Raw genomic sequence first — 26,991 nt, forward strand, 5'->3', positions numbered from 1 at the left:
CTGAATAAGTGTAGGATCCTTAAGAGATTAATCAAAGACCTCTGAAGAAGAGTTTCTTACCAGTTTCACAGAAACAAAGGGGAAACGCTTATTCAATCACATCTCAGACACTGAATACAACACAATGTCAAACAGGGCATCAGGTTCATCAAAAACTACCTTCCCTATAAGGTGTGTCAGGGGATCAATGCTGTAGATTCTATAGGACTATTTAATTCTTCCATCGACCTGCAATATGCATATTTTTATAATAATAACAATAATCATACCGTACTTTTTTGTTTAAATATTTTTATTGACATTTATATTTTTAACAGTGCAGTACAACAATAGTCAAATGACCACAAATGGCAGGTAAGGATACATCAGTAAAACATATGGCGCGTTTTAGCAGCGATTGCAGGAGTGTACTGTGTCGGATATGGAGTTGTAAGGTTATCAACAATATCAGAACACTTGAGAGGAAGTGTAAGCAAATGTATAGCCAACGAGCTGCGTAATGTGATGTTATACTACACATGACGTAGAGTAGTATGAACGGTGGGTGGAGGGTACAGCATAATGAGGACAAAATAACTTGACTAAGGGAAAGGGGTAACCGCCCGTGACCTAAGGCCCTGAAGAGTGGCAATGGCTAAATAACTGCTTGTGGAGCGCATGAAGGTACTGTGACTCGCCCCGTGTGAGGATTGTATGAGTCATTCCCCATTACGGCGCCACATTAGCGGGAGTGGAGTGCAATCTTGGCGCTGATGCGACCTTCTCCTCTCCCTGTGTGTCTGCTGTGGGTGTAGCTGACTTCTGCAATTCAATCACCATAGCCCCCAATGTGTAGCAAGAGGGAACTTGCGAAGTCCCAGTTAGTCCTCCCCCTGCAGAGCCATGCCCTCTGCCTTGGCCCAATTAAGCATAGAGCTTTCCATCTTTTGGTGATCAGGCGCTTCGCCGTGATTAAGCCCAGGTCTAAGAATCATACCTTACTTTTTATATAGATCTTTATACCACACTTCTGCCATTTGTAAGTGATGTAAATAACTCATGTTACTATTACCAAATGTATTGGTATTTAATTTACAGATTACCCACTTTGGAAAGATTTAACAGTAAGTCAGTCTTGGCAGGATTCAAACTTATGACCTGAAAATCACTGCATGATTTAGCAGCAAAAGACCAACTTAATGAGCTACCCTGCAAGCTTTTCACATTCATTTCCTGGTGGCCTCTCAATGGATCCCTGAGAGGGTCATGAAAGGCGAAGTGTTTTGCAGTATGTACATAGTGACTGTGTGTACTGGTACATTACATGCATGACCCTGGGTACCATTTTGGGAGGTCCAGACCTGTCTGGTGAAGACATGAGAAGTAGACGATTTGTGTATTACTGCATTCGTGGAAGCTGGGTTGAACACACAGGAGGAAGGGATTATTCGTTTGCACTTTCAAAAGTTGCACTTTGATTCAGTGATATATGACAAGGGAGGGGCCTCGAAACATCTTAGAATGGGAGATGGGGCTGATAAGAGAATCATAAGGAGTAGGACTGGGAGCAAGGGATTAACTTTTTGATTCACATATCACTGTGGCTGACATCCAGGTGTGAACAGTGGTCACTCTTATGAATTGTGTTGTGGGTCAATCAGCTTCGGAATCGTGCCTGCTGTTACAGACATCCTTTCAGAGGAAAGAAGAAAAGAAAAAAGTCTACTCCAAAAGAAGTAGTACCTCAAAATAATACTGCAAAGACTCAGACCTAAATCACATTTGGTATCTAGAAAAAGACTACAAGAAGGTAAGGTTGAGACCCCCAAACGTTGTCATCTGCCAAGCAGCCAGATGTGCTGTATGTGAAGAGGAAACTCTGCAAGACTTCTGCCTGTGACCAGGACGGTGGACAAAAGACTGCTATTCTCCCTGCTGGTTGAGGGTATATCACTCAGGACACCAAGATCACGTGCTCTGGAACACCATCGTCTGCCTGCTTGCCAAAACCAGTGTTCCCTCTGAGGGGGACAAGAGAGTTGGTTGGAGCAAGGTCCAATGGGAGCCCAACACAAGGATTCCCAAAGCGAGGTGTAACGCTGTGCACAGATTGGGCCATTGCCTGTGTGCAGTACCGGCTCTGTGACCCCTGTATGCCAAGAGAGGGCCACCTTGTATTGAGCCGCACCAAAAGCGCTCTGCATGAAGCACCTTTTATGGCCGCACTGCTGTGCAGTGGGGACCCAGTTTGCCAGAGGGGGTCACAGGTGAACTGATTTTAGGCCAGGAGCATGGGACTTGCAACTGCCGAAATTTGCAACCCCGTGTTACCGAAGGGGCAGCCATTGCGAAGGCGATCGTATAAGGAGAGTATGCGCCCAAACCGTGAGTACCAAGGCAACCTCATATGCAAGGAGAGGCTGCGGATTGTACCACTTTAGCCAAGGCTTTGAGTCGTAGCCCAGAACGAAGGAATACTACTGTGACCAGCAGGTCGAGCTCACACGCTGTGATCAGCCCCTGACAAATTCTCCAAGGATCACCAAGACACTTCTGAGAATTTCACACCCTCCTCGGAATATATACTGAGAATGGCGATTCTGTTTTAAAAAAAGATTTACCTTAAACCAGTTTCACGTGCAGTTTCATTAGTAGTAAGCTTCAAAGCTGTGTAGTAGTTGTAATGGTTCCTGCCCTAGATGGGAGGCGCGAGAGGTGCTAGCTATTTTTGGGGAGATCTGGATTCTTTTAATACAGAGAAGCAAGCATTCCTCCACTCTTCTGTTCTGATGGCAATTAGCTTGCACATAATGCCACAGTGCTGTGGTACTGCACGACTATTATTGATTGTGAATGTGAATGTTTTTTACTGCTAAACATCTACTGGAAAAGAGCTTCATTGAAACTGTCTGACTTTAAAGACGTTACTTCGTTCTTTCTCTTTTCTTTAAACTTCAATGTGTCTTTCGTTCATGTAGCAGAATGAACAAGTTACTTACCTTCGGTAACGATATATCTGTAAGAAACATTAACTAGTTATAGATTCCTTACCTTAGAATTACCCCCAGGCGTCAGACTGGATCTGAATAGTTTTTTCGTCAGCAGTACCTCTGCATGTCAGAAGGTGGCGTCGGTCGGCTCCGCATCAGTCGTCGTGGTCGCAGGGATGATGTTGCGGCAGCTACTTAGACGCCGCCCTCGCGCTCTGACGTCAGTTCTGTGCACAACTTTCCGTGACAGAAACGCAGAGCCAAACTGGACACCGACCATTTTTGCCCAAAACTAGGGTCCTGAAAGGATGTCCTTAACCCTAGAAATCAGTTCACAAAACATGGAGGATGGGTGGGGTGGTAAGGAATCTATAACTAACTAATGTTTCTTACAGATATATCGTTACCGAAGGTAAGTAACTTGTTTATCTGAAAGAAACACGTTAGTTATAGATTCCTTACCTTAGAACAGATAACCCAGCAATACCAACCCCGGCGGTGGGTCTGCGTACCAAGATAAAGTTGATACTTGTATAGCGCACTACTCACCCGCAAGGGTCTCAAGGCGCTTGTACGAATACCGCTGTGGAACCCATCCTGGCTTTCCCTGTGAGGTGTCCACTCCTGGGCACCCCCAAGGTGGAGGCCAGGCATCCTTAGCGTTGTGGGGGCCGTTGTGGAGATTAAGCAAGCTATTGCCCAGAGTTGCAGAGTGGGACTCCATGATTGGAATAGGCACCGAGCGAGAATTATCAAGTCCGTGGAATTTTGAGGCGGGGAATTGAACCCTGGTCCCGGGCTAGACCTCTGCATCAGGGTCTGCCGCTCTAACCATTGAGCCACACTTTTCCACAACATTACACGAGATCACACCAGAAAATCCTGGAGAACAGAATACCAAAGAAGCCGTCTCTCCGGACTTGGCTGTCCAGGCAGTAGGGTTTAGTGAACGTGTGCAGCGATGCCCACATGGTCACCTGACAGATGTCATTCAGAGGCACTCCTCGTCCCAAGGCAGAAGTGACTGCTGTTGCCCTGATGGAGTGAGCGCGTAGCCCGACTGGAGGCTCCCTTTTAGCCAGAGAGTAACAAGCCTTAATACACAACACAATCCATCGAGAAATGGTGTGTTTGTGTACAACCCGACGCTTTTTTGCACCCACGTCGCCAACAAAAAGTTGATCATCCACCCGGAACTATTTTGTGTGATACGGATAGAAGGAAAGCGCACGTTTTGGGTCCAGACGGTGGAGCCTCTCTTCGAAGGATGCTGAGGCGGAAAGAAGGTGGGTAAAGTAATGGTCTGCCCGATTTGGAAGGCAGTGACCACCTTAGGAAGAAAGGATGGACGGGTCCTGAGAACCACCTCGTCCAGATGAACAGACAGGAAAGGAGGTTTTGAAGAAAGAGCCTGGAGCTCACTCACCCTTCTAGCAGAAGTGATGGCTACCAGGAAAGAAGTCTTAAGAGTCAAGAGATGTAAAGGACAGGTATTGAGCGGTTCAAAAGGAGCGCACATTAAATAAGTCAGCACAAGATTCAATTCCCACTGAGGCATAACAAAAGGGATTGGAGGAAAAAGATGTGTTAAGCCTTTCAATAAATGGTTAACTATAGGGGACTTGAAAAAAGAAGGCGTTAACTCCAGGGGACTTGAAAAGAGAAGGCTGGTTTGGCAGCCAAAGGAAGGCAGAGACGGCTGGGAGGTAGCCCATGATTGTGCCCAGAGCAGAGCCCTACTGGGCTAAAGAAAGAAGGCACAAGAGTACTTCAGAAAGAGGGGCAGAAAGGGGATCCACAGCCTTTGCTATGCACCGTGCCACACATTTTTTCCACCGGCAGGTGTATACCATCTTAGAGGAGGGACGCCTGGCTGCCAAGATTACTTCACAAACTTCGGAAGGCAGGTCGAAAGACGTGATCTGCCGCCACTCAATCTCCACGTAATGAGGTGGAAACTGGACAAGTTCGTTGGAGGACAGTCCCTTGCTGCTTCGACAGAAGATCCTCCTGCAGAGGCAGTCTGATCAGAGGATTGATGGCCATGTTGAGCAGCTCGGGATACCAGACTCTTCGTGCCCAATCCGGAGCCACAAGAATGACTTGGGCCCGGTTGCACCTGATCTTCTTCAGCACTCTGGGCAAAAGTGGTATAGGCGGAAATGCGTGCAATAGACCGCAACTCCACTGGCGCAAAAAGCATCGCCGAGCGAGTGCCGCCTTGGAAATTCCAATGAGCAGAATTGCTGACATTGCGTGTTCTCTACGGTGGCGAATGGATCTAACCAAGGCTCTCCCCACTGTTGAAAGAGGCCATGCACCACCTCCGAGTGAAGACGCCATTCGTGATCCATCATGCTCCGGCGGCTGAGTTTGTCCGCCCTGGCGTTCGGAGAACCTGCAAGGTGTTGAACCACCAAGAAACTGACCTGATGTTCCAGCCATGTCCAGATGCGGAGGGCATCCTGACATAGGGTCCACAACCCCACCCCGCCCTGTTTGTTGCACTACCACATGGCGGTGGTGTTGTCCGTAAACACCTGCACTACTCTTCCCCGGAAAGAGGGAAGGAATACCTTCAGTGCAAGTAAATCGCCCGGAGCTCCAGAAGGTTGATGTGAAGCCCGGACTCCGCCTCTCCCATGTGGCTGCCCCATCCCAGAAGGAAGGTATCCATCACCACAGTGTGGTCTGGTTGGGAAAGGGAGAGGGACCTGCCACTGACCCAATCCTGGTTCATGAGCCACCACTGCAGTTGTTGAGGACAGATTCCCCTGATGCTGCGCCCGTGAGAACTTCAGGTCCCACTGCAGAGCCCGCATATGCCACCTGGCGTGATAGACCAGAAGGATGCAGGAGGCCATGAGACCCTGCAGCCTCAGGGTCATTCTGACCGAAAAACGGGACAAGGGCTGAAAGATTGGAATCATAGCCCTGCTTGGTTCCAGTCCAGGGAGGACCTGGCCTGGCAGTTCGGGCTTGACTGTTCCCCTTGGGTACAGTGTCAAGACTGATTTGCATATGGCTAGGTTCAAACTGGAATGGCATGGTGAGCAAAAAAACAATGGATTTAGGCCCAGATCTCTGTACTGGTGTGAATGTATGATGTTGCTCTGCATTCTGTCCTTCAATTGCTGTTTTTGTATTTGTCACCCCGAGAGGACGGGTAAGCCCAGACATGGGTCCTGTGCTCTCCATGCCACTGGAGTCAAGTTATCCTGGCTGATGAGGGGTGAAACCCCGAAACCGGTCCTAGGATGCTTGATTCCAGTCCAGGGAGGACCTGGCCTGGCAGTTTGGGCTGGACTGTTCCCATTGGGCAAAGTGTCAAGACTGATTTGCATATGGCTGGGTTCAAACTGGAATGGCATGGTGAGCCAAAAATCGATTGATTTAGGCCCAGATCTCTGTCCTGGGGCGAGTGTGTGAAATTGTTCTGCATTCTCTCCATCAATTGTTGTTTTTGCATTTGTTTCCCCAAGTGGGACAGGTATGCTCAGACGTGTGTCCTGTGCTCTCCATGCCACTGGAGTCAAGCTATCCTGGCTGATGAGGGGTGAAACCCTGAAACCGGTCCTAGGATGCTTGGTTCCAGTCCAGGGAGGACCTGGTTTGGCAGCTCGGGCTGGACTGTTCCCATTGGGCACAGTGTTAAGAGTGATTTGCATATGGCTGGGTTCAAACTGGAACGGCATGGTGAGCAAAAAAAGGATGGATTTAGGCCCAGATCTCTGTGCTTTGTGTATGACATTGTTCTGCATTCTGTCCATCAATTATTGTTTTTGCACTTGTTTTACATGTAGCATCGCACAACATACGCACACTATTCTCTTCCCTTCATTGACCAGCCACCATCTAAATACAGCGGGAGACAGCCATGTTGGCGAGCTGGAAAGCCATCGAAAAAGCGACTAAGGGACCAGATCTGGTGACATCTAAATCAGGCTCTAAGTGACTAGATAGATATTTAGTTGGTACCTTGAGAAACATTTACAGCACAGGGGTTATTGTTGAATTACAGTGTTTCAGATACTCCCAAGTTCAGTGGTTTAAATGGGCATGTACTCTCCGGTACGGAGTACCCGCACTTCTTTATTGTGAAAGGGGGAGTGCCTGCACTTTTCAGCACTGCTGCAACACATTTAATAGGAGAGTACTGGCACTTTTCAGGAGCAAACAAGCAATCTGAATAGTGAGCACCAGCACCTCTAGATTTTCATTTAAAGCACTGCCCAAGTTTCCTGAAAGTGCAGAGTTCCCCTCTTTTAGTGATAGAACCACTACAGGTAAGCACCTAAGCACCAACTTTAGTCACACCAGGCCAACTCCCCTCTGAACGGAAACAAAACGAAACCCACAGCACTGTGGGCCTTGTTTGCCTTGTCTGTAAGGTACAGCTTGAGTACTGTGGCACGGAAAGCATTCAAATAAGACATCAAAGCCTACTGTAAAAATATAAACAACACGCTAGGAGCTCAAGAAATCTTACAGCACAGGGACTGCAGATATATATTGGATGCCACATGGTTGCTCATTGACTGCCCAGTGACTTGCATACACACTTTTCGGAAGTACTGCTGCTGTTTTAACATTATCTTGCACAAAATTAGATAATTTCAGAAATGTGTCTAATTACATGGACAAAACTGCTATTTGTACTCGAGGCAAAATGTTGTGCTTGTAGTTGCACTCATTTCAAATTGTTCGTCAAATAGCTGCTTCTGATTTTTTTTTATTCTGTACTCAAATCTGTATACAGGCGGAATTTTTATCTACGATTAGTGCACTTTAATTTATATGAGGGGCATGCTCTCAGCTAAGATTATACCATACTTTTAATGTCTTTTGTAAACCAATAATTGTTGTCTAAAACGCAAAAAATGACATACAACTTCTTGCCCTACTATGAGTTTACAGCATAAGTTATTGCCCTTTTATAACACTGTTTTCTGATGTATGAGGCACTTTTGTTGAGTTTTAATTAACTGAACAATACATTATTCTGATACTCGTGGCGAAGTGTCACTCAAAGGTTCACACACAATGTATTAACCTGTTACACATAGGCAATGATAAAACAGAAATATTGCACACAAAGTTGGCCTCTATCGGCATTTTAGGAGCCCGTTGTCAAATTTTGAGGGGGGTGGAGCAAGGAGAGAGAAGGCAACAATTACCACTGTGCCACTTGGTGAGTCTTGATTTTGTTTATTGTTGGGGAAACTCTAAAAGCAGCCTTGCGAAGAGTAATGCTCAATAATTTCATGTTCCTACGGAAGAATACAGCACCACCATAACATAGGATAGCATAACATAGCATAGCATATTATATCATAACATATGTATTTGTAAAGCGCACATTTACCCAAGCCTTGGGTCTCTTGGTGCACAAATAATAGATGTTCATTATTTCTAACTCAATGGCACTCTTTTTTATTGAACTCGGAAGGATAAGTGGACCCACCGGAATTGGAACCTGTGACCATGAAGTCAAACACGGATCCCTGAAGTGGTTGCATTGGTAATATAAAGGCGTTTGCGCATTAAAAGGGGTTCATCGTCAGCACATAAATATATAAGTAGTGCCTTATTTCAAAGAAAGTCGCTAAGTTTAAACGTGTAATTAAACGGATTGGCACCGTCTTCACAGAGCACTGTGCTAAATGTTGTATACAATTTACACAATCTGCGGTTTACACTGTACCTGCCACTGGTTTCCCGACTGCCCGGACACGTAACTTGCTGGGATGCTCCGGAAGCTGTTTTTCGCCGGCGAGCTGCCCAGAGCGCCCCCCATTTCACTGACGGAGGCCTCCGATGCCACTGCCATCTGGTACTGCGGGTAATTGTACAGGTAGTTGTTGTAAGGGTACAGGGACGGCTGGTAGAAGTTGCTGTAATAGGAGGGGTCCATCACCAGGTCTGACGTGCTCTCCAGGTGCCCTCTGCTGCTGATGGAAGGGATGTCTGTGATCAGCACACGGCCCTCTGTATAGGAAACAAACATAAAACACCCGTGAGTGGCAGCCTTCAGCATCCAGCATGCTTACTTTAAAGAAACCCTCACCACATTTCATGAGTCACATCCAGTCGTGGCTATTTTTTAAGGCAACAACTTTTTGTATGCTACGCTTTGTGAAAAAAATATTCAAAATGTTAAATACCAAAGCACAAGTCACAGAGCGTGTTCCTCAAGATTTTACACATACAAATTCTATTTGCAGTTTAAATAACGCGAACTCGACCCAAGGGGCACTGAAGCGTGTAGTGTTCCCTTTAACAAATAAACCGCTGATTCAAACTGCCTTATAACGTTCTTTATTAATTGTATAAATTTCCCTGAAGAGCGCCGAGCCGGCGCTGTCGGTTGTACTCTGCCGCGCCTCCTAATGAGTTGCGCGCACAACCTCCTAAAATGGCCGCCGCACGTCACGTCATTACGTGACGTGCAACGACTAGTAAGTGCCACTACATATCTCCCTTTTTTCCAAACAACAATTGAGTCACTTACAGTTCACTGTCCATATCGAAATCTCGAAACCTGGAGGGTCTCACAACAGACCTTCCACTCCTGGTCACTCTGGTGGGGTTCTCCGGGGGCTCTTGGCTCTGCACCTCGTTACATCTTTCCTCTCTCAGCGCAGCCGCGCCCTCCTCCGTGCTTCTTCTTTGTAGGTCCATATCAGTTCCCTGTTGACCATTCGCTCTCCTCTCCTCCAGTTGTTCATCTCTAGCACTTCCTCCTCCTTGCTGCTCACCGGCGCATTGTTCCATCTCTACGTTCGGCTCTTCCCTATCTTCCCATTCAGTTCCGTTTTGCTCCCATTGCAAGATCTTGTTACACCTGGCCATGCGGTCTTGGGACCACACATTCCCGTCACTCAGCAGGGCCGCTCGGTCGTACACTTCCTTGACTTGCATGGGCCTGCTGTATTTGCTGTCTCCTTTCTTCTGTAACGTCGCCAACTTTACTCTTACCCATTCGCCCTTTTCCAAGCTTGCCCCTTTAACATTCTTCCGTTTGTTGTAGTGGTTGGTATAAATGGACTGTGCCTTTTCCAGGTTGGCACGTACCACCGCGGGAGACCATTCGCTGGTGATAACCTTCTCCTTCCAAATCCGGTTGTCATGCGTGAAGGGTTCACGCCCTCTCAAAATCTGGAATGGGCTGTATCCAGTTCCAGTGGGAGTGATCCTGTAGGCCCATACCATGTTCTCTATGGCTTTCTCCCAATCCTTGTTGCAGGAAATCGCAGCTTGTACGGCACCCATCACCACCCTGTTAAATCGTTCCACCAAGCCATTTCCAGCTGGATGGTAGATCGCCGTGTGTTTTATTGTGATGCCGTTCCTCTGCATAAATTTGTTCCACTTTTCTGACGTGAATTGGGGGCCGTTATCACTCAGGATGGACTTGGGGATGCCCTCTCTCACAAAAGTGTCCGACAAAAATTTCAAAATGTTCTCAGTGTCCATGGTCTCATCCACCTTCACCTCCGGCCATTTGGAGTATCGGTCCATGAGGACACATACATACTTCTGAGTGCCCTGGTCGTCAAGGATGGGTCCTAATATGTCTATTGATAGTTCTTCCCACGGGTTCTGCGGGGTTTCGAACCGTCCTAGCGCAGGACGCAGGGGTTTGAGCGTCTTGTCAGCTCCTTGGCACTGTGGACACTCTCTGGCGTGCCTCTCTGCTCTTATGTCCATGCCTGGCCACCAGTAGTTTTGTTTGGCCCTTAACTTCAATTTTCCTATACCAAGATGGCCCTCGTGTAACATGTTCAGTAACCTGGTAATGAGGTTCCTCGGGGGGATCACCTTGTCTCCTCTATACGTGAACACTCCTTTGTCCCCTACCGACAATTCTTCCCTTACTTCGTAGTATGGCTTGATCTGTTCACTCACGTGTCTTTTGTCTGGCCAGCCCTTGACAATGTGCATCTTCACTTCCTTCATGACACTGTCGTCCTCGTATTCCTCTGTCCACTCCTGGTAGCTGATGACTTTCTCCTGATCCTCCACGAGAGCTACCAATTCCCTTTGGTCTGTAGGGTCTTCTTCTCCTGGCTCCATGGCTGCTGCCCTGCTCAGGTAGTCTGCTACTCGGTTCCGATTTCCTGGAATGTGCTCCACATCATACCTGAATTCAAGTAGTTTCAGAGTCATTTTGGATATTCTGGGAGTGGCGTTGGCGTGTCCACTAGATGTTAGCACCTTCACCAACGGCTTATGATCTGTCTTAAGCAGGAAACGGGTTCCCCACAGAAATTGCCGAAATCTCGTCATGGCCCACACCACGGCCAGCATCTCCTTCTAAATTACACTGTATTTGCTTTCGGTAGCAGTCAATGCCCTGGATGCAAAACTGATCGTGTCCATCTGTCCTTGTCCGCGATCTTGCATGAGCACTGCGCCCAGGCCCTTTTCGCTGGCATCGGTTGTGAGCACAGTGGAGCCCTGTGGATCGTATCCCTTTAGCGGCACCGCTCCCGTGACGTCCTTCTTGATTGTCTCGAACTCACTTTGTGTCTCTTGTGTCCATTGGAAACTGGTGCTGTCCCTGGTCAGCATCCTCATGTGGTGTGTCTTTGAGGCAAAGTGTACCACAAATTTACTGTAGTACTCCGCCATACCCAAAAATGATCTAACCTCCTCCTTGTTGGTGGGGGGCGGAGCTTCAGCGATCGCCTTTACATTTTCTGCTTTTGGTGTGATGCCTTGTACCCCTATCTCGTGGCCTAGATAGGTCACCGACTCCAGGCCCAGTCGGCATTTTGTCCATTCTGCTGTGAGGCCTTTGCTTTCCAAGGTTTCCAGCACCTTCCCGAGCTTCTGATCATGGTCCATTTTGTCTCGCCCCATTACAAGAATGTCGTCCTGGAAATATTGGATACCTGTTATGTTCCCAAACAGCTGGTGCATTAGCTTCTGGAACACGGCGGCTGCCGAGGCCAGTCCAAACGGCATGCGGCAGAACTGATAGCATCCAAATGGGGTTATAAATGACGTGAGTTTTCTGCTGTCTGGGTGCAATACTATTTGGTGGTAGGCGGAGGTCAAATCGATGGTGGAGTACCATTTGACCCCCCCTGGTTTTTGCCAACATTTCATCGATCCTTGGGAGGGGGAATTTCTCTACGACAATGTTCTTATTTAATTCTCTCAGGTCAACACAGAGCCTGACCTTCCCATTGGGCTTCATGACTACCACCAACGGTGCGAGCCATTCTGCACAGGTGATGGGTTCAATTATCCCCTTCCTCTCAAGTCTTGAAGCTCTGTTTGGACTGCCTCTCTTACCGCTATGGGTACATTTCTCACCTTGTGGGCAACAGGAATGGCGTCCTCCTTGAGTACAATCTTGTGTTGGAATCTCTCCAGTTTTCCCACTGTACCTCCAAACACCTTTGGGTGGTCTGCTTTCCATTTATTCAGATTGGGCCATGTTTCCGGTTCCGTAAGCAGGATCTGTTCCTTTCCTCCTGGGTCTAGTTTGATTCCTAGGTCGCCCTGGTCCAGCCATCCCAAGACGGACGGTCCCCTCTCTGAGATGTACAGCTTGCAGAACGCTGACCGGCCTCTGAACTCGAACTTCAAGCGTCGGAATCCCACCATTGGGATGCGATCGCCGTTATATGTGACTGGTCGGATGTCCAGTTTCTCCAACTCTGGTCCTAACCTCGGTCTGAATGTTTCGTCCCACACCGCTCTTTGAACTATTGTGTAGGGGGAGCCAGTATCCGCCACTACGCTGATGGTTATTCCGCCCATTATCATTTCCAATACTGGTTTGTTTGTCCTTCTCCCATCCACACTTAATACCTGGTCATATATGCATAAGACGGTGACTACTTCTTCCTCTGCGGCCTCTTCCTGGGCTTCTTCCCCTTGGTCGATGTATTTCACCACGCTTTTGTACATCTTCTTCCGGCACACTTTCTCATAATGGCCGATGATACCGCAGTGCAAACACTTGGCCCTGAACGCGGGACATCTTCTGTCGTGTGCCTCATGGGACCAACTTCCGCACCTGTAGCACGTTTTCTTGTTGTCGTTGCCTGCTTGTTTTCCTTGCAGTCCTGCGTTGCCCTGCCATTTGTTGGATCCTTTTGGTGCGGGGCCCTTGTACCTCTGGTCCCTGCGAGGTTCCTCTTCATATACCCTGTTTACCATGGCGCTGGTTGCCGTGTCTTTCATGGTTGCGTCAGCGCACCTACGTGCGAGTTCAGCCCTCTTGACGATAACCATCACATCTTTGAGTGTGGTGTCTCCGCTTGCCCATAGCTTGTCCTGAACGTTCGTGCTGGAGGTGTGCATCACTATCTGGTCTTTGATAAACTCCTCCTCCCACACTCCGTACCTGCACGTGGTCGCTAGTTTCTTTAGGGCCGCTACGTATTCCTCAATTGACTCTCCAGCCTGTTGTTTCCTCTGCTGGAAGTTGAATCTGTCGACTGACACACATACAGTGGGTCGGTCGTGTTCGTTCAGGTCGTCAATGGCGTGGGCGTACACGTCATCGTCCGTGCTTCCTCTCTGTTTGGGCACCAGACTTTTGTAGATTCTGAGTCCTTCTGGCCCCAGATTGAGTAGTAGTATGCGTTTTTTCCTTTTGGGGTTGAAGGTCTCTTCATTCTCGTCCTCCAGGACCCCTATGAAGTTGTCTATATATTCTCGCCAGTCCTCCCACTTCATCAGTGGTTCCCCTGGTTTCGGTTAGAACTGGACTGGTGCTATAACGTATCCCGCTGGTGTGCTCATCTTCTCTTCCTTGACAGTGGTTGCTTTGTTCCCTTTCCCTGTGGGGCTCCCTGGGGTGCTATCCGTTTCTTCTTTTCTGGGTTGACCCTGGGGACTCTCAGTGTCAGCCCCCCCCCCCCTCCTTTAAGGTAGCCAGCTCGGATCCCCACGTGAATTTGGGTGGTCTGGATTTGGCGCACTGTTCTGGCTGCTCTGGGGTCTCTGTGCCACCTTTTCTGTTGTGTGGCAGTTATGGCTCTGCCGCGCTCTTCAGGTTACAGTACCTTAAGTGGTGCTTATAGTTCTGTAATGTTCGGTTCGTGCTGCACAGGGTTGCTTGGCTGCGCTGGCCCGACCTCGGGCTGGGTCTGTCTGGGTTGATTGGAGCTCTGCTGGCCCTTTCTGTGCCCACGTGGTGGGTCCGTTTTCATTCCCATTTTTTTTTTTTCCTGAGGGTTGCTGGTCGGATCCCGACCTCGTCGCCACTGTAGTGTTCCCTTTAACAAATAAACCGCTGATTCAAACTGCCTTATAACGTTCTTTATTAATTGTATAAATTTCCCTGAAGAGCGCCGAGCCGGCGCTGTCGGTTGTACTCTGCCGCGCCTCCTAATGAGTTGCGCGCACAACCTCCTAAAATGGCCGCCGCACGTCACGTCATTACGTGACGTGCAACGACTAGTAAGCGCCACTACAAAGCGCTTTACACGACGTATGGCTTAAGATTTCAGATATGGCATTTTTTGCGGTTTTTCATAACGCACACTCAGCACAGGGGCTTTGGATAACTTCAAACGAGCACAAGTTATATTACACAAGGTCAGACCCCTTTTTTCCGCCAGGTGCAAATCAAGTGATCTACCCAGAATCACAAGAAATTTAAACCGACGATGGAACTCGAACCTCGTTGCCCAGTTCCACTGGCAGCGCAACATTTTGAGCAGATGCAGCATTGAGTTTGGAAATGCACAGAACCTGGTGCGCAAGCATTCTAAACCTTTTCAAAGAGCTTGGCACTTGTTTGCCTGTCTAGAACATCAGTCCGCCCACCATCACAATCGGGATAGGACTGACCGCCAGACGTGTGGCGGTCCCACCGGCCCAATCAGGATGGGCCCGCCATATTGGCGGTCGCATCTTGTCCTTTTTCTGTTGCAAACGGTACTACTGGCTGCAACACCGTCCACATTGATAAAAGTGTGTGCACAGCATTTCCGTGGACCAAGTGGCAGGCACCACTTGGTGCAGGGAACTGAAGGGGGGTACCATGGGTAGCCCCCAAGTCCACCCCCCCCAAAGCCAATCTCCGCCAGCTTCACCATGGTATAATCGCCGCTATGGTAAGGCCTGTCCGCAATCCACATCATAATATGGCTGGAGGTGCCTGCTATGCACCACCACGATATTACTGGCCCAGCTCCTCCCAGCCGGCAATCGTAACGATTGCTGACCGGCAGAAAAGCGGCGGACGGACTTTGCGTCTGCCGCGATACCCACCGTCATCGTAATATGGCGGGGGGTATTTCATATTACGATGGCGTAACGGTCGCCACTGCTGGCTCAGCGGTGGCGATTGTTACGCCATCGTAATGAGCCCTTAGTTAACTACGCTTTAGTGCGACTGCTGCAGGTAACAATCACCTATTATGTGACAGATGCTTCTTAATACATGGAGCACAACAGAATCACCACAAACAGCAAGTCTCAAACGGACAATAGCAGGACTTTTAGGATGTTGACTTGAAACATCACCTAAGCAAGAATGTTGTAAAAAGTCGCATATTAACTCACTCATCCACCTTTACATTCATCTCAGTGACTTAAGACTTCAGTGTTTCTGTCAAAAGTGAACCTGCTCTATGAAGAGGGTACTTCCAAAGCTGTTACCCCATTGTTAGAACCGGGAGTCTCTGGTTGGCAAAGGTAAGTACCTTGGCCCAAGTAGGGACCCCTAGTTCCGGTCAGGGCGACGGAATAACCCTATGAGATAATCCCTGCTCACCCTCTAGGTAGCATGGCGCGAGCAGTCTAGGCTAAACTCGGAGGCAATGTGGATAACATTTGCACTTAACACAGCAACAATCCCCAATCCACCACAAACTGAGACCACACAGGTAAGTATATATAAAATATAACTTTATCTAGTTTCAGCAGGTAAATGAAGCAGTTGCATGATAATCACTTCTTTAGAACACATAGCATTTTAGCTTAAAGGTTGCACTTAATTTCTAGGATGGTACTTGTAAATAGGCAGTTCTGGTCATTCAAAACAATAGTCTCAGGTTCCAAACCAAAAATAGTCTCTAGTCTCTTAAATCAGTAGGTAAGAAAATATGGCCACTGATTCATAATTGTGATGCTCTCAACATGAGCAAAGAAAACAATCCCAGCGTATGAGCTATGCCAGGGAATCAGCCCCTCAAGCACTGGACCTCAAGCGCTGCAGATGCGCCTCACCGCGCGGCCCAGGGACTCTCCTGTCTGCCCCGGGACAGCCTCACTCGTTTTCAGGCTCCGGGCGCACCTCGCCCTGCAGATCTCTCTCGTCCCCCGCCCCGGCCGGTCCCCTTTCCCCTCCCGCCCGCTCTCGACACTCCAACGAGCGGCGGGGGAGGAGGTGAGGCTCACCTGGTGTGGGACGGCAGGCCAGGGGGGACGGGACGCGGTTCGAATCCCTCGGCGAGGTCAGCTCACCTTTTCCCGGGCCCGGCGGTGATCACGGCAATTCTTCGGCACCTCCCGCAGCTTCAGCGGAGGCAGCCAATCCTGTCGCGGCCCTCAGTCGAGCCCCTCTGAGCGCGAGGCCGCCAACCAATGGCAGCGCGGCCTCGCCGATGACGCTCCGCAAGCTCAGCCAATCACGGCACCAGAACGCTGATGACGCTACGCCGCACGGGCCAATCCCGTCGCGGCGTTGGTGAGGGGGCTCGGCTCCTTCGACCAATGGGAGCGCGGCGGCTTCGATCTTCGGCCCCGCAGCTCCTGGTCACGAACGGCAACTTCTAGGGGTGATCCTGGCTCCGGGCTGCGGCGGTGATTTGGCGGCAAAGGGTTTTACAGGGCTCTGGTCAGAACTAGACCCCCCTCTCGACCTTGCCACCACCTGGGAGCGGATTTCACGAGGGGAGGCTCCACAAGCCTCCGACCCTCACCGTTAATGTGCCGATGAGCACACCGATCCCTTCCTCACGCTCCGCAGTCCAGCACCACGCGTGTCGGGTCCCAACAGCACGATTTTGCAGCTGTTTTCTGGGATAGCTTTAGGAACCTTTAGCCCTGGGTTCCCAACAGGAGGCCAGCTCTTCTCAGGCCCTTGGAGATTCAGTTGTAGACACAGCACACAGCAGAGTCTTGGCAGTTTCAAGTAGGCAGGGTCATAGCACACAGCAAAGTCCCTTTCTTCTCCTTAGCTTCCAGGTGGACAGTAGAACAAGTCAGCCCTTAGAGCACACAGCAAGGCAGTCTTCCTTCAGTTCTCTAGCTGTCCTCCTTCCAGCGAGGGTTCCTTCTTGCTTGCAGAATTTCAGAATCTAATCTTCTGTAGTCAGGGGTCCTTCCCTTATACCCCTCAATGTCTTTGAAGTCTTTGTGCATGGAGGCCCTTGGTCCAGTCTAAACCAGTTCTGGGGGTTGCGGAGCACTGAGGTGTCTCTGGTTTTCTTCTTCCTGTCAGCTTCAGGGCCAGGGGGGTCAGTTGACCACCAGGAGAGAGCTAACGTGGGGGAGGTAGGCAGGCGCAGCTCAGCACTTATCAGGCATTCCTTCCTCCCTCCTCCCAGGCAGGCAGATGTGCCCTTTCATCCCCGGGATGGCTCCGACCCTCTCCTCTGGGGCTCTGCAGCCCCTCCCTGTCACATCCAGACCAGGCAGGCATTCCACAAACCCAGGCACACAGAAAGGTTTAGACAAGAGAACAGCCACTTTCTAAAAGTGCTATTCTCCAACACAGGATTTAAAAACACCCTTCACTAAAAGATGTGTCATTAAATTCTGAGTCCAGGGATATCTTTCACTTATGTCCCATCTTGTTCCTAGGGGAAGATAGGCTGGTATCACATGGGCCCAGCCCCCTCCATGTTACTCTATGGAGCAAGATAGCCTTACAGCAGTGAGCACACAAAATGGCTGCAGCCCACTACCAGAGCATATTACCTGCACTAGCACATGCTCTACCTTATCCATACACTGCACCCTGCCCAGGGGGGTACCTGGAGCCTTCCATAGGGGTGACTGATGTGCACAGACAGGGAAGGGTTAGGCCTAGCCAGTGGGGACACTGGCCAGGCTGACATGGCAGTCACTGACTGCACACAGGCCCTGCGCTGGCAGGCCTGAGTCGCCCTTTTAAAGCTACTCATGTGGGTGGCGCAATCTGCGCTGCAGGCCCACTAGTAACATTTGTCATCACCAGCCCTGGCACACACAGTGCCCTCTACTAGGGACTTCGTGGTGATACAAATATGCCAATTAGGTATACTCAATCAATATCACAATTTACAGAAGGAGCACTTACACTCTGACACTGATCAGCAGTGGCAGAGTGTCCAAAGCATCTAAATCAGCAAAAACGAAATCCAGCACAGCATCAACACACATGAGTCAGAGGCAAAATATGGGGGAAGAACCACGCCAAAAGGTGTCAGGTCTAACACGTGTCCCCTCCAGCTGAAAGTGGGGAGAACTACCCAACCTCTTGGGAGTCCTCATCACTAAGGCGGAAGAATCTGGACAGACCGTCAGCATTGGCGTGTTCTGTACCAGGGCGGTGCTCCACCGTAAAATCCATCCCCTGTAGGGAAATGGACCACCTCAACAATTTTGGATTCTCACCCCTCATCTGCATTAACCATCTGAGGGGCCTGTGGTTGGTCTGAACACGGAAGTGAGTCCCAAACAGGTAGGGCCTCAGCTTCTTCAGAGCCCAGACCACAGCGAAAGCTTCTCTTTCAATGGCACTCCATTTCTGTTCCCTGGGGATTAGCCTCCGGCTAATGAAAGCCACAGGTTGGTCTCCTCCCTCATCATTGATCTGTGAGAGTACTGCTCCCACGCCTTGCTCTGAAGCGTCAGTTTGCACAATGAACTCACTGGAAAAGTCAGGTGCCTTAAGCACCGGTGCTGTGCACATGGCAGTTTTGAGGGTGTCAAAAGCAGTTTGACAGGCCTCAGTCCAATTCACTTTCCTGGGCTGATTCCTAGATGTCAGCTCTGTCAAAGGGGCCACAATGGTGCCATAGCCTTTGACAAACCGTCTGTAATACCCAGTGAGACCAAGAAAGGCTCTCACCTCCGTCTGAGTCTTGGGGGGTTCCCAAGCCAGAATGGTATCAATTTTTGCCTGTAGGGGCGCCACCTTGCCGCTCCCCACCTGGTGTCCCAAGTACACCACAGATCCCTGCCCTATCTGGCATTTACTGGCCTTGATAGTGAGGCCTGCCTTCTGCAGAGCCTTCAACACTTCAGTGAGGTGTTGCAGGTGTTCCTCCCAAGTGGAGCTGAACACCGCAATGTCATCCAGGTAGGCTGCGCTGAATTGCTCCAGCCCTGCCAGTACCTGGTTGACCAATCTCTGAAATGTGGCGGGGGCATTTTTCAACCCAAAGGGCATGACACGAAACTGGAAGTGTCCTTCTGGCGTTGAAAATGCTGACCTCTCCTTTGCCCCGTCAGTTAAGGCAATCTGCCAGTACCCTGAAGTCAAATCAAAAGTACTCAGGTACTGGGCAGCTCCCAACCGATCCACCAGCTCATCAGCTCTGGGGATGGGGTGCGCGTCAGTCTTGGTGACCGCATTGAGCCCACGGTAGTCCACGCAGAACCGAAGTTCTGGGGTGCCACCGGGGGTAGCAGCTTTCTTAGGCACTAAGACCACTGGGCTAGCCCAGGGGCTGCTGGAGGGCTCAATAACCCCAAGCGCCAACATCTTGGAAACTTCTTCCTTGATACTAGCTCTGACCTTGTCAGCCACCCTGTAAAACTTCTGTTTCACAGGCATGCTGTCTCCAGTGTCCACGTCGTGGACGCACCACTTGGTGACACCTGGGGTCAGGGAGAACAGTGGGGCGAACTGACCCAAGACTTGGCGACAGTCCTCCTGCTGTTCTGGGGTCAGGGTGGGGGAGAGGACCACACCATCCACTGACCCATCTTGCTCCTTGACTGCCAGGAGGTCAGGGAGAGGATCACTATCCTCCTCCCCTCCAACATCTGTAGCCATGAGCATAGTTACTTCAGTCCTCTCAAAGTGGGGTTTGAGGCGGTTCACATGTAGCACTCTCAGGGGCTGCCTGGGAGTCTTCAGGTTAACCAAATAGGTAACCTCGCTCTTGCGCTCCACCACCTCATATGGGCCAGACCACTTGTCACGGAGCGCACAAGGCTCCACTGGCGCCATCACCCACACCTTCTGACCAGGTTGGAACTCAACCAAAGAAGTGTTCTGGTCATACCACCTCTTCATTTCCTCCTGGCTAGCCTCCAGGTTCTCTTGAGCGAGCTTCCTGAAGCGCTTGGTCTGGTTGCGAATGGCCAGCACATAGCTGAACACATCCTGAGGGGTTTTCCCACGGGATTTCTCCCACCCCTCCTTCACCAGAGCCAGAGGCCCTCTGACAGGGTGGCCATACAGCAACTCAAAGGGACTGAACCCTAAGGATTTCTGAGGCACCTCCCTGTAGGCAAACAACAGGCATGGCAACAAGACATCCCATTTCCGCCTCATGGGCTCCTCCAGGCCCATGATCATGCCCTTCAATGTGCGGTTGAATCTCTCAACCAAACCATTTCCTTGAGGGTGGTAAGGAGTGGTGAATTTGTAGGTCACCCCACACTCACTCCACAGGGACTTCATATACTTAGAAATGAAGTTTGTCCCGCGGTCCGAAACGACCTCCTTCGGAAATCCCACCCGGGAAAAGATCCCCATCAGGGCACGGCCCACCACTGGGGCGGTGACTGTCCTGAGCGGAAGGGCTTCCGGGTACCGAGTGGCATGGTCCACCAAGACCAGGATAAACCTGTTGCCTAGGGCCGTCTTGGGATCCAGGGGCCCCACGATGTCAATGCCCACCCGCTCAAAAGGGGTGCTCACCACGGGAAAGGGTTGGAGGGGGGCCACGCGCCTCCCTCCACTCTTGCCACTGGCCTGACAAGTCTGGCAAGACTTACAAAAGGCAGAGACATGCGTCTTCATCTGGGGCCAGTAGAAATGGGTGACAAGCCTGTGATAGGTCTTGTCTTGCCCCAGATGTCCTGCGAGAGGCACGTCATGAGCCAGACCCAGTAGGAAGTTCCTGAAGCGCTCCGGTACCACCAGCACACGGGCTGCGCCGGGCTCAGCGAACTTAGGCTCACTATAAAGTAAGTCATCCTCCCAATAGATCAAATGCTCCTTGGACCCCAGGCCTGCGGCCTGGTCGGCAGCCTGCTGCCGCACACCAATGAGAGAAGGGCACTCCTTCTGAGCCTGGCAGAAATCCTCCCTGGAGGGACCACCCTCTTGCTGCCACTGGGACAGCTCAGGCAATTCCCCTAGTTCGGCCACCTGCTCCCCTGTAGGTTCCAGGGCATCCCCCTCTGGGTCTGCCTCCTCCTGGACCGTGGGAACAGTGGGGGCCGGTTTCCCGCGCCCTCTACCCCTTCCTCTCTTGGCAGGTCCCTGGGCCACTGTTCCAGGCTCCAGTTTTGCTAGACCGCCCTCTCTGGCTGTCATTGCACGGGTGGACACACAGATCCACGCAGGCAAACCCAACATCTCCAAGTGAGTCCTGTGCTCCACCTCCTTCCATGGGGAGCTCTCCAGGTCATTACCTAATAGACAGTCTACAGGCAAGGCATCACTTACAACAATCTCCAAAATACCGGAGACTCCTCCCCATTCAAATGGAACTTTCGCCAGCTTGCAGTAGCGCACTGAACTGTCAGCTGCCACCACAGGCCGGAGTACCTGGGGAACAATTTGCTCTTCAGACACCCACTGACACCTAACAGATGTCACGCTGGCCCCTGTGTCTCTCAGAGCCTCCACCACCTGTCCATTGATGGTCACCTTCTGCCCGTATTTCTTAGTATTTTGGGGCAGCAAGGTTTCCTGGACCATCTCTTGGTCTCCTAGAGAGACAAGGGTCATCAATGCTAACCCCTCCTCCCCACTAGAAATCAAATCCCCTCCCAAAGCTACACTGGCCAACGCCGGAGCTGGAGCACCCGTGGGTGCTGATTTCTTCTTTGGACAGCTTGGAGCAATGTGCCCCACCTCCCTGCATGAATAGCAAGTAAGGGTCTTTTTGTCCTGCGGGCCCTTATGGGGCCAGGACTTCTTAGGCTTGGGGGGTTGAGACACCTTCTCTTGGGAACTACTTTGGGGCCCTTTAGAAGACTCCTTTTGACTACCCGTGTCCCCCCCACTCTTCTGCTGGGGACCCTGTCCACCTTTGGCTGGGGTACTTACCACCCCCTTGTGGACCCTGGTGCTAGTCCACCGGTCCGCCTCTTTAGCAAGCTCACTGGGATCAGTTAACTTACTATCCAAAAGATGCTGGCGCAGCTCTGGGACACACAAACTACTTAAGTGCTCCCTACTAATCAAGTGACACAACCCCACATAATCAGTAACTTTGCTGCCCTTCATCCAACCTTCCAGTGCACGCGTGTACATACTCACACACTCCACCCAAGTACTTGAATCAAGCTTTTTGAAGTTCCTAAACTTCTGGCGGTATTGTTCAGCAGTGAGCCCATACCTGAGGCACAAAGCCTCCTTCATGGCGGAGTAGGACAAAGCATCCTTTGCGTCTAAGGGTGCCAAAACATCCCTCCCAGAGGCCTCAAAATGCTTCCACAATCCTGCTCCCCAATTCTTCCTAGGCACCTCATTCATCTGTAAGGCAAGTTCATACGCTCTGAACCACGCATAAATATCCTCACCCCTCTGATAATTCTGTACCAGATCCTTTGGTATGTATACCTTACCCGCCTGTACTGGTTGTGCGCTGCCACCATTAGAACTGGACCCCCTCTCTTTATATTGAAGTCCAACTCCTTCATGCTCCTCTCATGAGCCAATTGGAGCTTCTTTTCCTCCAAAGCGAGAGCATGCCTCCTCTCCTGTGCCGCTCTCTCCTGCGCCTCTTTCTCAACTTCTAGGCGCAGTCTCTTCTCGTCGGCTTCCGCTTTGAGCTTCAAAAGCTCAATCTCATGGGCCCTAGCTCTCTGATTCTCCTCCACCTCCTCTGGAGAAATAATCCTACTGGAGTGGGTGCTGCCGGCCCTAGACGCTGGCTTCGCCACTGGCAAATCACTAGGCAGAAAAACAATCTCCTGTGCACCACCCTCTTCAATAGTAGCTTCTGGGCCACCATGTTTGGCCTCCCACCAGGCCCTCAGAGCTGTCCGTAGCTCTTCCTTATTTGCGCCGCCCCTTACTGGGCATTCAAGCTGTTTGCAGACTTTTCTCAGTTGCTCCTTGTTATAGGTGAGCAACTCGTTGATGTCAAATTCCACTTCCACTTCTACATTCAGGCTTTGCGCGTTCTGAGACATGGTACCTCCTACCCTTTTTCAACTAAAAAGGTTTCACCAAAAAGAAAAAAATCTTGCGCAACCTGTTCCGCTAAACTAGACTAGTGATGTACAAGAAATCACTGCAGGTCAAGTGCAATTATTAGTTCAAAATCCGCACCGCGAGCCACCAATGTTAGAACCGGGAGTCTCTGGTTGGCAAAGGTAAGTACCTTGGCCCAAGTAGGGACCCCTAGTTCCGGTCAGGGCGACGGAATAACCCTCTGAGATAACCCCTGCTCACCCTCTAGGTAGCATGGCGCGAGCAGTCTAGGCTAAACTCGGAGGCAATGTGGATAACATTTGCACTTAACACAGCAACAATCCCCAATCCACCACAAACTGAGACCACACAGGTAAGTATATATAAAATATAACTTTATCTAGTTTCAGCAGGTAAATGAAGCAGTTGCATGATAATCACTTCTTTAGAACACATAGCATTTTAGCTTAAAGGTTGCACTTAATTTCAAGGATGGTACTTGTAAATAGGCAGTTCTGGTCATTCAAAACAATAGTCTCAGGTTCCAAACCAAAAATAGTCTCTAGTCTCTTAAATCAGTAGGTAAGAAAATATGGCCACTGATTCATAATTGTGATGCTCTCAACATGAGCAAAGAAAACAATCCCAGCGTATGAGCTATGCCAGGGAATCAGCCCCTCAAGCACTGGACCTCAAGCGCTGCAGATGCGCCTCACCGCGCGGCCCAGGGACTCTCCTGTCTGCCCCGGGACAGCCTCACTCGTTTTCAGGCTCCGGGCGCACCTCGCCCTGCAGATCTTTCTCGACCCCCGCCCCGGCCGGTCCCCTTTCCCCTCCCGCCCGCTCTCGACACTCCAACGAGCGGCGGGGGAGGAGGTGAGGCTCACCTGGTGTGGGACGGCAGGCCAGGGGGGACGGGACGCGGTTCGAATCCCTCGGCGAGGTCAGCTCACCTTTTCCCGGGCCCGGCGGTGATCACGGCAATTCTTCGGCACCTCCCACAGCTTCAGCGGAGGCAGCCAATCCTGTCGCGGCCCTCAGTCGAGCCCCTCTGAGCGCGAGGCCGCCAACCAATGGCAGCGCGGCCTCGCCGATGACGCTCCGCAAGCTCAGCCAATCACGGCACCAGAACGCTGATGACGCTACGCCGCACGGGCCAATCCCGTCGCGGCGTTGGTGAGGGGGCTCGGCTCCTTCGACCAATGGGAGCGTGGCGGCTTCGATCTTCGGCCCCGCAGCTCCTGGTCACGAACGGCAACTTCTAGGGGTGATCCTGGCTCCGGGCTGCGGCGGTGATTTGGCGGCAAAGGGTTTTACAGGGCGCTGGTCAGAACTAGACCCCCCTCTCGACCTTGCCACCACCTGGGAGCGGATTTCACGAGGGGAGGCTCCACAAGCCTCCGACCCTCACCGTTAATGTGCCGATGAGCACACCGATCCCTTCCTCACGCTCTGCAGTCCAGCACCACGCGTCTCGGGTCCCAACAGCACGATTTTGCAGCTGTTTTCTGGGATAGCTTTAGGAACCTTTAGCCCTGGGTTCCCAACAGGAGGCCAGCTCTTCTCAGGCCCTTGGAGATTCAGTTGTAGACACAGCACACAGCAGAGTCTTGGCAGTTTCAAGTAGGCAGGGCCATAGCACACAGCAAAGTCCCTTTCTTCTCCTTAGCTTCCAGGTGGACAGTAGAACAAGTCAGCCCTTAGAGCACACAGCAAGGCAGTCTTCCTTCAGTTCTCTAGCTGTCCTCCTTCCAGCGAGGGTTCCTTCTTGCTTGCAGAATTTCAGAATCTAATCTTCTGTAGTCAGGGGTCCTTCCCTTATACCCCTCAATGTCTTTGAAGTCTTTGTGCATGGAGGACCTTGGTCCAGTCTAAACCAGTTCTGGGGGTTGCGGAGCACTGAGGTGTCTCTGGTTTTCTTCTTCCTGTCAGCTTCAGGGCCAGGGGGGTCAGTTGACCACCAGGAGAGAGCTAACGTGGGGGAGGTAGGCAGGCGCAGCTCAGCACTTATCAGGCATTCCTTCCTCCCTCCTCCCAGGCAGGCAGATGTGCCCTTTCATCCCCGGGATGGCTCCGACCCTCTCCTCTGGGGCTCTGCAGCCCCTCCCTGTCACATCCAGACCAGGCAGGCATTCCACAAACCCAGGCACACAGAAAGGTTTAGACAAGAGAACAGCCACTTTCTAAAAGTGCTATTCTCCAACACAGGATTTAAAAACACCCTTCACTAAAAGATGTGTCATTAAATTCTGAGTCCAGGGATATCTTTCACTTATGTCCCATCTTGTTCCTAGGGGAAGATAGGCTGGTATCACATGGGCCCAGCCCCCTCCATGTTACTCTATGGAGCAAGATAGCCTTACAGCAGTGAGCACACAAAATGGCTGCAGCCCACTACCAGAGCATATTACCTGCACTAGCACATGCTCTACCTTATCCATACACTGCACCCTGCCCAGGGGGGTACCTGGAGCCTTCCATAGGGGTGACTGATGTGCACAGACAGGGAAGGGTTAGGCCTAGCCAGTGGGGACACTGGCCAGGCTGACATGGCAGTCACTGACTGCACACAGGCCCTGCGCTGGCAGGCCTGAGTCGCCCTTTTAAAGCTACTCATGTGGGTGGCGCAATCTGCGCTGCAGGCCCACTAGTAACATTTGTCATCACCAGCCCTGGCACACACAGTGCCCTCTACTAGGGACTTCGTGGTGATACAAATATGCCAATTAGGTATACTCAATCAATATCACAATTTACAGAAGGAGCACTTACACTCTGACACTGATCAGCAGTGGCAGAGTGTCCAAAGCATCTAAATCAGCAAAAACGAAATCCAGCACAGCATCAACACACATGAGTCAGAGGCAAAATATGGGGGAAGAACCACGCCAAAAGGTGTCAGGTCTAACACCCATCCTATAAAAATACATAGGATATTTTGAGTGTACTTGCCTAACATGCCCAGCCCAGTCAGAAGCCTTTGTTGGACCCAAGGCAAAAACTAGCAGTGAGGCCCTGACATAGGAGCCCTGGTTTCAGTCACAGCTTGACCAAACTTTGAGACCATGGGCAATTACTTTTCTTTACTCTGCCTTCTTCTCTGTAATCTCCATATCTGAGAGCACCTTAAAATAATTCAGTTCATGATGTGCAACATACATAAACTTCTCTCTTATGTGGTTAATAAACGTTATTGATGCTTCATCCATAACAACACTAAAAACCTTGTATAAGTGGCACAAGTGAACAGACTTGCATCTTGGGCTGAGTAATGAAATTGTCATCAGGGTGAAAGAATGTGATGCCCATCCAGAATCACAATTGCAGAATGTGTAAACAGGAAACATGGTTTCAATCCTGGCTCTAAACTTGACCAGTGTGACAATAAACGAATTTTCTTGGCTGTGCCTCCTTTTCCATGATCATCTTATCTGAGAACACCTTCAAATAATCCAGTTCAGAATGCACCCTGTACAACAATCTCTCTTGCGTATGGCTTAACAGACTATAATGATGATCCACTCCTGCTGTTGGAGGGAATCGAGTACCTTTGGCGTCCGTGGTGACTGCGTTTTTGGCTGTGACTATCAAATTGCGAGCCTGGTGTTCGAACCTGATGGGGGATTCTTTTCTACAAATAAGGTGTCTCAAGGATATTATGTTCTAGATTGGGACCTATATTGCTAAAGATCCCACGAGAACTCATACTGGAACAATTACCCGTAAAGGACAAAATCC

The 26,991-nt window shown here is 50.5% G+C and overlaps 1 protein-coding gene across 1 annotated transcript in view; it reads right to left on the reverse strand.

The window, feature by feature from the left end:
* Positions 1-26,991, reverse strand: part of DMRT1 (doublesex and mab-3 related transcription factor 1) — a 906,587-nt gene that overhangs the window by 428,472 nt on the left and 451,124 nt on the right. Inside the window, exon 3 of the mRNA XM_078675724.1 lies at positions 8,674-8,957. Within this exon, the coding sequence (XP_078531850.1) occupies positions 8,674-8,957 (284 nt within the window). The remainder of the gene's footprint in view (positions 1-8,673; positions 8,958-26,991) is intronic.

This window comes from Lissotriton helveticus, chromosome 2_1 (assembly GCF_964261635.1).
Source record: "Lissotriton helveticus chromosome 2_1, aLisHel1.1, whole genome shotgun sequence".
NCBI classification, from domain to species: Eukaryota; Metazoa; Chordata; class Amphibia; order Caudata; family Salamandridae; genus Lissotriton; species Lissotriton helveticus.